Source organism: Alligator mississippiensis, chromosome 14, assembly GCF_030867095.1.
Source record: "Alligator mississippiensis isolate rAllMis1 chromosome 14, rAllMis1, whole genome shotgun sequence".
NCBI classification, from domain to species: domain Eukaryota; kingdom Metazoa; phylum Chordata; order Crocodylia; family Alligatoridae; genus Alligator; species Alligator mississippiensis.
Window position 1 is genome coordinate 27,139,114 of NC_081837.1, and position 13,909 is coordinate 27,153,022.

Here is a 13,909-nt window from a genome sequence, read left to right on the forward strand (position 1 = left end):
CAGCTGCTGCAGCTGCAGAGCTCTGCTGCTATGCCTTTGAGGAGGTGCCCTGGGCAGTGCGGTGACAATTGCAGGAGCACAATCAGCTACCTCTATAGTAAAGGCTTCTTTTGTGCCCCCCACAAAGGTGGCGACCATGTCTGCTGTGACCATCACCTACCTCAACCATCACCACCTACCTTTTTTAATAAGTGTACCTGCATTGGCTGGACGTTGAGTCGGGGGAGGGGGTGTGTGTAGGGGTGTGTGTGCGCACAACTGAATGCAGAGTGGTGGTGTGGGTTGGTGGATGGCAGGTTGGTGCAAGCTCCCCCCGGCTCCCTGCCATATCCGACAGGCCAGGCAGTGCCAGTGCAGCCTACTAGGGATCCCCACTTCATCTTGCCCTTCGCACCCCAGATCACTCCTCCTACCCCACAAGGATTCAGTCCACTGCTGTGTGCTTGGCTCTCCAGCCCATGTTAGTGACTCCCAGTCAAGACAGTCTGCCCCCTTCCTTCCAAATATGTTTCCAGTTTTCCTAAGTTTCCCCACTGGCCTTAGTTAGCAGCCCCTGTGCAATCAGGAGGCTGGGTAGTTCTGCTTTTCTGGCCTTCATATCTGCAACTGAGAGAATGGGCATGAGTAGCTGCGAAAAGCCCAGACTCTATCAAAGCTCAGGTAGAGACAGAGACGGGTACAAAACAGACAGGCAACGATCTTTATTCCTTGAAACCAGCAACAGACCATTTTATCCAAATTGTAACCAAGGCCTGCTGATCCACAGCAAGCCTATGATAAATAGCACAGCATAAAATACACTTCACAGGTTGACAGCTTATTCAGGCACAGCTTCATTCACCACAAAGTACACAAAGTGCTTGAGAAAATTGGCAGGTAGACACCTACAGCCAACAGGCACAAGCCAGAGGTCACCTCCCCCCACCCTGGAATGCAGCCACCTCTGGATAAAGCACATCAGCATTTTCATAGCCATACAGCAGCTGGCACATCCCATTAGGGCAAGAAGAGGAAGGGGAGGTCTGGAAGCAATTAAAACCACAGGGGGAAGTTGGGGAGATAAAATTGAATCAAGTGGATTTGTAGTTAATTTTACCACAATAATAATAATACCACTGGTGCCTGACTTTGCAACAGGGATTGTCATGACTAGATCTCAAAACAGAATATATGTACCATTATTCTCACTTTAGAGACAGGGAACCTGAGGTGCAGGGAAGGGAATTGACTTGCCTAAGGTCAGCCAGTGGCAGAGCTAGGAACAGAACCCAGCTCTCCTGAGCTTTAGTTCAGTGCTTCAGCCCTAGGCACAATTCATGCCTGCTGACTATACTTGAGGCAACTACCGCTAAGGTACACAGGATCTTTACCTACCACAAGTGGGCAGGGCCCTAGTTAAATCAGAAAACTGCGTCATTTACAACAGAGACAGTTCTAAAACAGTATGTGCAGAACCAGCTTAAAGTGCCTTAAAGGGGCACCTTGCCCTTGAAGCCTCCATCCACTCTTGGCCTTCTCACTGGATTTCTAAGAAGTTCACAAATTTGCGGACCCATTCATCCTCAGGGTTGGCACAGATGTGTCGATTCTTCCTGGTGACAAATCTGTGAAGAGAGAGGATCGGGGGTAAGGCCTATGAAGTGAGAACTGTGAAGTGAACTGTGAACTGTGAAGTTCTCACTGTGAAGTGAGAACATCCCTAGGCTAGACTCCCCATCCATGAATCCCATACCCAAAGCACCAGAAGAAAACTGAGGCCTCAAACCACAGAGAGATAAGAGAAGCTCAAAGGATTATTCGGATAGACAGCTCAATGTTCAGAGGTTTCCTGGCCTGGCCTATTTGGTCCTAGCTATTATGGGAATGGGACACAGTGTGCACATCTACATGTGCATTAATGCACTTTAGTTAATGTGCACAAAATCTAGTACCTCCAGGCATTTTTACATGTGCTCTGGGAGGGGAAAGGGCACTTTAATTAGAGTGGCTCTGAGAGCCACTCTAATTAAAGCATCCAGAGCATCTCATGTATCAGCATCCCCACACTTCAAAATGTGTGTGAATGAGCTTTAGTTAAAGCACCCCTCCACTTCCATTTGGAAGTGCGGGGTTGCTGACATACAAGAGGCTGTCTTGCAGCACATTATTACAGGCAGAGGCTGGCTGAAGCACATTATTACTACACTCCAGCAGACTCAATTAATTGAGTCTACCCTGATGCACTGTAATTACAACGCATCAGAGCAACCTTTAAACACTTGATCAAGCAATATACTCAAAATTGCTTTCATACTGGAAGAAAAGGACTTTCAGTAGCTGGGAGGAGGAGTTATACCAGGATAGCTCTAGTGGTTTGAATACCCCTTCCAGTTACAGCAATATGATCTACCCATGGAGCCAAACCCCTGCTTAGGAGAATCAGGGGCAGAAACGGATACCTGGCTGTGCCCTGGGCCTTAGCCTTCCACTGTGCCCAGGGGAGGAGGTGGTACTTACATGACAGCAGACTGAGTACACATACTGCTGGTGTAGAAATACTCCTTCACGTGGCTCCGGGGGATTGGCCGGGTGGCATAGCCAGAGCAGCACATAGTCATCATGTCAAGTCCAACTGCAAAAGACCACAAGGACATGCATGAATCTCCCTCTCTACTGGGGGCCCAGCCTGGAAAGTAACACAGCTTGCCCTGCCATCCTCTGCCCCATACTACAGAGCACAACTTTCTGGGAGCCTCTTCTCCCCATGCCTATCAAGAATCTTTTCCACTCAACACACATGATTGTGATACTAGTAGATGTAAGATGCCATAACACAAGGGGCATTGCTAGAGTTCAGGCATTGAGATGCAAGCAAGTGTGAAGGGAAGGGAAGGGGAAGGCAAGTGAGAAACCCTAGAGACAAAGGATGCCTTTATTAAAAAATTCGTACCCTGGGCCCCTTTATTTAAAGTGAAAGAGCACCCAACTGGCACCTCTGGAAGCCTCTTAAACTCCTCTAGCAAAAGGAGGGGAAATCCTGATATGCCTAAAGCAAAAAAACTCAAAACCAAAACAAAACCAAAAAAAAACCAGCAAGAAAAAGGAATTCAGAGAACAAAACACTTGCAGGTGTTCTCAGCCTCTTTCAAAGAGGCAGGGCAGACCACAGGTCAGATGCCTTTAATTCTCCAAAGGTTACCTTTTAGGAACCTGTTTTTGAGTTGGCAGCTTTCAGAAGGAGAAAACAGGAGAAAAAAAGAGAAAGAAGCTGGACTCACCTGGAGCACTCGATGCCTGGGAGGAGAAGGCAGAAATAAGGAAAAGAGCAAGAGCAGCCACAGAGACCTTCATGTTGATGGTGAGCTGCAGGAGCAAGACAAAAGCAGGACCGGAAACCAAACCCTGCTTGATCTGATGCTGACCCACCTAGACAGCCCCCTCTTTAAAGGGTCCTGGGTAATGATGGTAGGATGATTTCATGGGAAACTGGGGGGTTTCCAAAATAACTTGGAGCTTGCGTCATGGGGCAGTTGTGTCAGCGCTGTAGAAAAGTGAAGCTGCAGATCTCAGGAAATACTGAAATAGTCCTTGTGAAGACAAGAGTCCTCGAGGTCAGTTTCAGTACACCAGCAGGGCAAGGGAGTTGGGGGTGTCAGGAAAGTAGACTGAGCTGACTGAGACAGGATGTAAAACAATCACCATATCAGTTACAGAAACTGCTTCATCAAAATTGCCTTAAAATAGATGCCTCTGGGTTATTAGAGCTGCAAAAATTAAGCAAGTGAGAATCTGTGATGATACAGACCCTACATGACAGCAGGCCAGAAAGGGTTACAGGAGGGGACGTATTGCACTGTTATGAAGGGGTTGGTGAGATACAGCATGGAAAGTAACCTGTCCCTTTATTTGCCCTTTCTGGATGGCTCTCTACACCGTTACAGGTGGCGATATCCTCTTGTTGACCACAGCACACAGCTCCATTTATGGGAAGACTCATAGGAGGCATGGCTCTGGAGTGTAGCCTGGGGGATGTCCAAGGTCCTGCTCTCAGAATATAGGCTTGTGCTTGTCTAGATGACTTGATGCTCTTGGACCTAACTCATAAATAAGCTCACAGAGAACAAGGCGAGCTTTGGGACAAATGCTCAGCTGGTGTAACCTGGGGCATTGTGCTGAGTTGTAGCAGCAACAGTACTGTACCTAGATTCCTGGTGGCCCTGGGTGAACGTTTAGTATTGGGCACCCCTTCACCAGAGATAATGATAATAATAATCAGAAACAGGAAAAAAATTACCATTTTCAGACCCCCTTTCTGTCTGGGCCCCGGGCAGCCACCCAGTTCACCCATTTCTGTGTCTAGCTCTGAGCAGCAGAGATCTGGACCCTTACATCATGAGCTGAGGTTAGAGGGGGAGTAAAGGTAGGGACACAAGCTAGAAGGGACCTCTTGGGTTCATGCAACCCAGTGTTCTGTACTGAAGGCAGCCACAGTATATCATCCTTTCATAAAGGTGTCACAGTCAGTCCTAAAGCCAGGTAGGCTTCCTACTGTCACTGCCCATCAGACACTTCTCCCACAACTTCATGGTTTGGTTGGTTAGGAGCCACCACCAACCTCAACTGATTTATGGCCAGTGTATCCCTTTTCATTCTCGTGCCAACATTGCCCTCTAACTTGAATAGCTCTTTCCCCTCCCAGGTGTTTATCCCCTGATGTATTTACAGCTACCAGTCAAATTACTTCTTTCAGCCTTCCTTTTTGACAATCTAAGCAAGCCAAGCACTTCTAGTCTTTTCTTACAAGACAGGCTCTGCATCCCTGACCATCTTAGTGGGCCTTCTCCACAACTGCTGCAATTTGAGTTTACTTTTCCTGACCAGAGGTGAGCAGAGCTGTACACAGAATTTCACACATGTGATCTCACCAGCGCCTGGTATGATGGCATGAGTATTTTCCTATCTCTCCTGGCCTATCCTAGCACTGCATTTACAATTATCATACCTGTATCTCATTGGTGGTTCATAATGCTCCTGTGATCAACTAATGCAGGCAGCTCTTTCTCCTCCTCTGCCATTTCCAAATGATTAACCTTTAGTTTATAATAGTCTCATGCTTGTTGGTCACGAAGCATGAGACCTTGTACTTGGCTCTATGGAATTCATCCATTTTTATAGCTTCAGGTCTCAAAGTCATCACCTTCTTCCTCAAGGACAAGTTATTAATGCTGTTAGACAACTGGCGCATTTTAGACTATCTTGCATATTGCCAGACAAATAGTGATGGGGAAACAAGATAAAGCTTCTGCCACACAAACTGCTAATAATTTTTAATAGCATATATGCTTATTGTATTAATAGATAATGTATGTATATCACATTTAATGCATATGTATATGTCTTACCTCGGTCCTTGGGAAGACCTTTGAGAAAATTATAAAGGAGCACATCTCCAAGGGCCCAGCAGGGAAGGTAATGCTCAGGGGCAACCAACATGGGTTCATTGGGGGCAGGTCCTGCCTGACTAACCTGGTTTCTTTTTATGATCAGGTTACAAAGTCCCTGGACAAGGGTGTCAGGGTGGATGTCATCTTCCTGGACTTTAAGAAGGCCTTTGACATGGTTTCCCACCACATTCTTTTAAACAAAAACTAGGTGACTGCGGCACTGATGCCTACACAGTCAGACGGGGAGAAAATTGGCTAGATGGTTGCACCCACAGAGTGGTGGTGGACGGGTCATTTTTGACCTGGAGGGATGTGGGCAGTGGAGTCCCCCAGGGCTCAGTCCTGGGGCCTGTACTGTTCAACATCTTTATCAGCGATCTGAATGTGGGCGTGGAATGAACGCTGTCCAAATTTGCTGATGACACCAAGTTGTAGGGCAAGGTGGGCACGCTGGAGGGGAGGGACAGAATCCAGCTAGATCTAGACAGGTTACAGAGGTGGACGGATGAGTATAGGATGGAATTTAATGCAGATAAGTGTAGGGTGTAGGGGAATTTAATGCAGATAAGGGAGGGCATCTAGGGAGAAGGAACCAGCGACACACTATAGGCTGGGGAACACCCTTCTTGTCAACACAGTGGCAGAAAGGGATCTTCGAGTTATTGTTGGAGTTAAGAGGGATGTGACTAGCATTTAGAGGGTCCAGAGGAGGGCTACTTGTCTGGTCAAGGAGAAGCAGGTCAGGCCCTACGAAGAGAGGCTAAAGGGCCTGAATCTATTCAGCCTCCACAAGAGAAGGCTGAGAGGGGATCTGGTGGCAATTTACAAACTTACCAAGGGGGATCAGGGCAGAAATTGGGTGAGGCTCTGTTCCCCCGGGCACCACCGGGGGTTACTAGGAATAACGACCACAAATTGTTAGAGAGAAGGTTCAGGCTGGACATCAGAAGGCATTACTTTATAGTTAGGGCTGCCAGGCTCTGGAATGGGCTCCCAAGGGAGGTGGTGCTCTCTCCTACCTTGGGGGTCTTCAAGAGGAGTCTGGACATATATTTGGCTGGGGTGATATGATCCCGGCAGCCATTGCTTCCTGGGGCAGGGGGTCGGACCTGATGATCTGTTTAGGTCCCTTCTGACCCTAAGTACTATGATACTATGATATGATGAATGTATATATTATACATATATGTACATATAGATGTTTGATATATAGTATATTTATACATCTATAATTATATTCATAACATTAGATGCATTATGTGCATAGCATATAAATAAATATAAACATGGTATTTATGGGTGGGACTACATTCTGATTGCGCAAAGCAAATACATCTAGTTCGTGATCACTTGCATTAGGGCTTCACCTGGGGAACATCAACCCTTCTTTACCTGCCAGAATGAGGGCTATTTGGGATCTACTCCATGTTCTCTGTAATATTTCTCATGTGGGAAATGTTTCATCCATTAAGCATAAGAATCTCCAAGTAAGTTCTAGCAGTGATGACCCAACATCTTCAGCATGGCCCCAAATTGAGTTCCCTATCCCAACACAGTTTTTGTTTCTACATTTGAAAAAGCTATTTGTCCAGTTTACCCATCCATTATGGCTTATGCTTTCAGTGTTGCAGTGAGAACTGTGATACTCCACTGTTCCAGGTACTGTGTATCTGAGTGGGAAGTATGGGGAACAGAAAACAGCTCCCAGCTGGAAACAGAAAACAGCTCCCAGCTGCTCACTCTCCTTCCTTAATGGCATGTAACAAGTGACTCACTCAGTCATGTGAATCCTTCCTCCAGGTGATGCCAATGAGATATTACTTTTTCTTTCCATAAATGAACATTTCTGATTCTTTGAAATCATCAAACTTATACCATCCCTTAATTCCCTGCAGTCAGGGTAATCAGGATTCAGAAGCACAGGCCTAAGTATCTGTCTGGCATGTGGTGCCTGCCTAACTTCCCATTTTGTTGCTAGCATAGCACTCCCCTGACTGGTTGCTTAGCCTGTCCCTCAGAGGAGGTCAGCTATTGGCTCATCTGTACATACAGCTATGACAGGCTAGCTATTCCTGGGTTATTCCACAGGTGGGTATTCTTATTCCAGAGTGAGGACTTGTCTAGACAGAGAAATGCCTGTGAATTCGCAGCATACTAGCTGCTGCTCCGTAACTCCCTCTGTGGATGCACTCAGGGCACAATTCTATTTCACCTAATGCACTCAAATGGCACTTACCGAGCTGCAAAACTGCTATTTTTGACACATGCACAATTTGAGATCCTACTCCACATGAAATGTGGATCTGCAAGGGTCCACATGGCTACTGAGCATGCACTGGCCAGGCAGTAATGTGATCCTTGTACATATGTATCTGAGTGAATGTAAATCCCAAGATTGTGGTCAGGCTAACATGGTACTCTAAAACCTACCATGATTAGAAGGTGCTAAATTGTAGAGAAGGAGGACAACCTCCCCCGGTTTATCCCAACAACCTGGTGGTTGGGAAGCAAAAAACCTGGGTTTCAGGCCCCTCAACCACAGGGAGCTTGAATGTGCATCTCTCACATTTCCCAGTACAGTTTTCTAATGAGGCTCCAGGTGAATAATTTTCTGTAGTGCTAGAAGTTATATTTTAGAGATACTCCTTAAGGACACTGAGGAAGTTGATAACTGCGAAATAATCCCTCAATTAAGTAGCCAGCTAGTTAGAGAGAGATCAAGGGTCTGCAAAGGTTGTCTACTGTTCCACAATAGAAGTCATTATTTCCTTCTTCTCATTCTTGTATATCTGTATTTATTGAACCCAGTAATCACTACATGGTTTCAGGAGTGCTGAATGAGAAACGATTTGATATCCAGACTGAAAAAGAAGTTGGAGCTTAAAAACATAAGAATATAAGTGCCATACTCAGTCAGATGAATGGTTCATCTAGCCCAATATCTTGTTTCTGACAGTGGCAGAAATGGATTCTATAGAGGGAGGGCATTGAACTGGATATGTCTAGAGTGATCTATTCAATACTCTCCCTGGCATCCACCATCATTGGTTTAGAGATGCCAGCAGAAACATCTTGAACCATTCCATTCAACAGCTGTTTTAGATCCATCCATGATTTTATCTAGTCCCTTTTTGCACCTGGCTATGCTATCTGCCTCTACTACCTCCTGTGGCAATGAATTCCACAAGTTAACTATGTGTTGTATGAAAAAGTACTTTATCTTGGTAGTTTTAAACCTATCTCCTATTCATTTTAGTGGGTGCCTCCTGGTTCTAGTATTCTGGGACTTGGTGAAGAGTAGTTCCCTGTTCACTTGGTCCACACCCTTTATGGTTTTATAAACCTCTGTCATATCTCCCCCAAGCCTTCTCCTTTCCAAACTAAATAGTCCTAGCCATTTTAGTCTCTTCTGGTATAGTAACTGATCATTTGAGTTGCTTTTCTCTGTACCATTTCTATTTCTACTGCATCCTTTTTGAGATGTGGGGACCAGAGCTCCACATCATATTCAATATGTGGGCATGCCATGGATTTGTATAATGGCATGAAGATGTTCTCCATTTTGCTTTCAATTTCTTTCTTCCTTCATATTTATAGTCTAAAGACAATTGATTATAAAAATGTTGCAATTTCCACCTTTCCTTTTGATGTTGGGCAATATAGCAGAGAGCTGGAGGGCATTCAGACAAAGGTTTCAGTAGTACCTAGTAGTCATAGGGCAGAAGAGAAAAATGACAAAGTCAAACCTCCAATCTTCTTGCATAGTGTGAGGGACAAAGCCCTGGCTGTTTTTAACACCTTTACCTTTGCAGAGGGCCAAAATATGCAGTTAAGTGTTAATACTGTCCAAATCTGAGAAGTATTGCATGCCAAAAAAGAATTAGACCCTTGAAAGACATAGATTTTTTTTATATGCAAACAAACAACAAGGCAAAGGATAGAGCAATATGTTATTGAACCAAAGAGATTGTGTAAGAACTGTGCTTTTGGGAACTTGACAGAATCTTAGAGACAGGATTATTTGTGGCATTGCAGACACTATAAAAAAGTCATGAGGGAAAGTCCCTAGAAAAGACTGTCCAAATGTGTAGCACAGCAGGAACTGTAAAGGCCCAGGCTGCAAAGATGAATGCATCAAAAGTGGCACACATCTTAGCAGAGAAATGGAATCTAGATCTACATGCACTCGAGTTGCTAGACTTCAGTGGAAACATAAAGCAGGGTAGAGTTGTACCATACAGTAGGCATGAAAGAATGTGGCCAGAAAAAGTTACTTCACGTTGGAATTTCCCGCTGGTAAGAATCATAGAATCAGAAAATTAGGGTTGGAAGGCACCTCAGGAGGTCATCTAGTACAACCCCCTGCTCAAAGCAGGACCATCCTCAACTATCTCAAGTCACCTCATAGAGTGGAATTTGGCATTGCTAAGGGGCCCTCTATAAGAGAGAGCGAGCAAAAGAGCTAACATGCAGCAAGTGTGGAAGGCAACATAGCCCCAAACATTGTGCTGCATTTGAATTGCTCTATTTTAACTCTTCCAAGAGATACTATTTGGCCAGGCGCTGCAGATCCCCAACACAAAAACCTCAAGTGCATAGAACTGAGAGCATGCCAGAAGAATTGTATGTAGATGCAGTATAATCAAGCCAAGTCAAACAGGGCCAGGATTCTGCCAGTGGAAATGCAAGGAATAATGGCTTTATTTAAATCAGACAGTGGAGTTCAGGTTAATATTTTACCAAAGCATTAATATAGAAATTAAAACTGGACCAAAAGTGTGTCCAACAACCAGCAAAATAACAGGCTATTCAGAAACAAATATACCAGTAAAAGGGAAGTTCATTACTAGCCTCTACTGTTGATGTAGAATATACAAACTCCCATTATTGTGGTACTTCAGGAGGTAACCCCAATTTTGAGTGTGACAGCAAGTGAGAACTGAATCTAGCCAAGTGTGTACTTGCAATATAAGAAGGCATAAAATGCATTCCCTCAGATGATTCTCTTGGCTGTCATGGTCCAAAGCTGCATAATCTTCTTCCAGAGAAACCAGTTGTTCCAGAACATGAGAAGCAATCATGTCCCTATTGTAAGACATGTACCTATGGACACAAATCAAGAAAGAGGAAATTGACCTCATCAGGCCATAGCTGATGAACTTTTTGCACTGTGCAGAAACACAACTGCTGTAAATGCAATTCAGTCAGATCCCAGTGTAAAGATTCAACTCTGTTAAGACTTGAAAAAAATTATTTGTCCTGTAAAACCAAATCAGAAACTGGATCTGATACTTCACTGGGCTGAGAAGAAAGTGAAAACTCTGGAAAGACTCATGCAGACTTGCTAAAAGACCTGCAGAAAAGGGGAACAGGAAAGTGACTGGAAAAGACTCACTCCAGAGTGACATACTAAGTAACCTCTCCTCTGTAGATGGGTATTAATGGAATTTTGTATTAATGTGTTTATTTCTGTACTTTTTTATTAAGAGGGAAGATAGAGTTATAGAAGTTATAATTTAGAGATATTCCTAAATAAGGAGACTATCTCCCAGTTGCTAACTTCCTCAGTCTCGCAGTTGAGTAGCTAGCTAGTTAGAAAAAAACCCGAGGGTATGCAGAGGTTACTGAGTGCTCCACAATAAACTTTACTGCTTAGTTCTTCTCATTTATGTATAGCTGTCTTTACTGAACCCAGTAATCATTACATATTCCACTGCCTTTTTCAAGCCATACTCATGAGGCCTGTCCTAGGGTAGCCAAAAGAAGATATGTGAGGCCAGGAGGAAATGTGAAAACCAAGTGATGTGTGACTCTGAGATGGCTGCCATGGACTAGCAGAGAAATGGACTCCAGTCCTACATGCAATGGAGCTGATAGACTTAAGTGGAGAGAGAAAGCACAGTAAAGACTAACTAATTTAGAGATGAATAAGCTTTTGTGAGCAATAGCTCACTTCATCAGGGTAGATGCTCAGTGCAGAGGGGTTAGGTACTCAGTAACCTGCAGGGCAATTGTATTCTCTATGTTTGTGCAGGACCCTGAACATGCGGTTGCCACAGTAAAACCAAAAAAGAAAGATCATCTGTTTGTAGAGCAAATTACTGGCTTGCCTCAGGCTCCAAAAATATCTGAGCGGGGCTGGGGTGGGGGGAGTTTGACACTGTGGGTCTGTAAGGAACGTAACATATAACCAGAGGAGGCAAAGTGTGAAACCAAGAGACTGCTCATAGACGCCTCCTCTGAGGTGTGAGCAACAGCCCCTTCACAGTGACAAAAAAAAGTCACACTTTGATGTGGCTAAATAAGGAGACGATTCTGGGAGATGTTTATGCTGACCTCAACAGCTTTCTACTCAGAAATCACAAGAAACATCCACATCAGTAAACAACCAGCCCTAACATAAAGATCTGGTTTGCTAATACAAATGGTGATAAGAAAGAGTCCAGGCAAAACAAGGGCAGTGTCCTGTGCTCTTTGGCTTGCTCTTTGTTCTTTTTTAGAGACAAGACAACATTGCCTTGCCAGCTGGACTGAATGACAGACAGCTGTTTAAACATTTAGGGAATTTTGACCTTTCAGATTGATGAGAGGAAAGCACCCAACAGCAAATATCCTAATTTCCATCCACCCACAAAGGATCCAGGACCATATCCCCAAGATAGGAACAAGCATGAGAGGGAAAAGGTCACCAAAACTTAAAGTGAGATGAGAAATAAATGACTGGACACAGAGTCAGCTCTGGAGACTCACCAGAGTCCGGGAGAAAGGAAAACAGCTGTTGGCAATAGTAGAGCAGGAAGCAAAGGAAACAGAGTCAGAGCTTCAGCAAGCATGAATTGTCATTGCTTCATTAAAGGACAAGAAGCTACCATGGTTTGCACCACCCGGGGACCATGAGGCTGCAGATGAGGCTGAAGTGGGTTCTGATTCCCAGTTCCTTATTCCTGGTTCCTGATTCCTTTTTCAAAGATAATTCTGACACAGTTACATGTTGTTAGGAATGAATTACAAGAACTAAAGGGTTAGGATGTCATCAAAATATATATTTGCTAATAAAAATGTAAAATAATATCAGGCATCATGTACATAGCCCTGAACAAAACCTTATATTAGGATGGGATTATGGGGCAAAATCCTTTTTGGGTCATCCCAAAACACATGTCTCTGACATCGGGGCACTATCTCAAAGAAGCCTGGGCGTTCCCCTTGACCTGAAGCTTGGTTTGTGAGTACCAACCTGACAATTGACCGGCCCCTGGGCCTGAATAAGGAGCTGCGTTTGGGCTGGGATTACAGGTGGAAATCCTTTCAGACCACCCCAAAGCACATGTCCCCACCATCAGAAGACTCTCCAAAAAAAGTCTGTGCAGAATCTGGCTTGACCCAAAGCTCAGTTTGCAAGTTGCAGACTGCCAACTCATAACCCCCCTGGCCTGAACAAGGATTTGGGTTTGGGCTGGGATTATGGGTGAATATCCATTTAGGGTCACCACAAAACACACCCCAAAACATTGGGGGATTCTCCTGAAGAAATCTGTGAATAGTTTTCCCTGATCTGGAGCTTGGTTTGTGAGTGCCAGGCTACCAACTGACACCCCTCTACCTAGGTCAGTGCTAGGCACATAGCCCTGAATAAACAGCTGAGTTTGAGTTGGGATTATCTGGCAAAATCATGTTTGAGTCTCCCCAAACCAGAAATCCCTTCCACTGGGGCACTCCCTCCAAGAAGTCTAGACAATTCCTGCCTGACCAGAACCACGTTTCGAGTGCCAGCCAACTGAGAGCCCCCCAGGTCCATGGGGTATGTACATTGACCTAAATTAGGATCTGATTTGGGGACAGAATTATGGGGCAAAATCCTAATTGGATCCCCTCAAAATACATATATCCACCACTTGGAGACTCTCCTTAAGAAATCTGGACCAGACACTGCCCAACCTGAAGTTCAGTTTTCACATGCCAGACTGCCAGCTGACACCCTCCACTCAGGCCTGTGCCAGGGGCCTGTTTGTTGGCAGCCTGGCACTCACAGACCTAGCCCTGAATAAGTAGCTGAGTTTGGGTTGGGATTATCTGGCAAAATCCTTTCCAGATCACTCCAAAACAAATGTCTCCATCACCAACAAACTGTCCTGAAGAAGTCTGGGCTTTGTGTTGCTTGACCCAAAGCACAGCTTTTGAGTGTCAGCTTCCTATCTGACAGCCCCCTAGACCTGTGTGCTAAGTACATTGCCATGAAGGAGTTGAGTTTGGGGTGGGTTTATTGGGCAAAACCCACTTCAGATCACTCCAAACCACATGTCTCCACCACCAGTCACCCCAGACTATATATCACTGGCACGAGAGGACTCTCCTGAAGAAATCTAAGCATGGTACTACCTGACCTAAAGCTCAACTTTTGAGTGCTGGCCTGCCAAATGCCAGCCCCCAAGGCCTGCCTGCTAAACGTTGCCATGAATAAGGAGCTGCATTTGGGCTGGGATTAT

At 44.9% G+C, this 13,909-nt stretch overlaps 1 protein-coding gene across 1 annotated transcript; it reads right to left on the bottom strand.

Annotated features, from left to right (window-relative positions):
• Positions 1–694: 694 nt before the first annotated feature.
• On the bottom strand, positions 695–3,387 carry LOC102564969 (C-C motif chemokine 5). The gene is made up of 3 exons (XM_006264258.4): positions 3,258–3,387; positions 2,497–2,611; positions 695–1,604 (listed from the first exon to the last, which is right to left on the bottom strand). Exons 1-3 carry the CDS (start codon positions 3,328–3,330, stop codon positions 1,517–1,519), a joined length of 276 nt encoding a protein of 91 aa, XP_006264320.1. The 5' UTR covers positions 3,331–3,387; the 3' UTR covers positions 695–1,516.
• Between the last annotated feature and the right edge of the window lie 10,522 nt (positions 3,388–13,909).

Coding starts and splice junctions, on each gene's coding strand:
- LOC102564969 (XM_006264258.4), bottom strand. CDS start 3,330: ATGAAGGTCTCTGTGGCTGCTCTTGCTCTTTTCCTTATTTCTGCCTTC. Junction 2,612..3,257: donor CCAGGCATCGAGTGCTCCAG/GTGAGTCCAGCT, acceptor GGTCTTTTGCAG/TTGGACTTGACATGATGACT. Junction 1,605..2,496: donor TGTACTCAGTCTGCTGTCAT/GTAAGTACCACC, acceptor CTCTCTTCACAG/ATTTGTCACCAGGAAGAATC.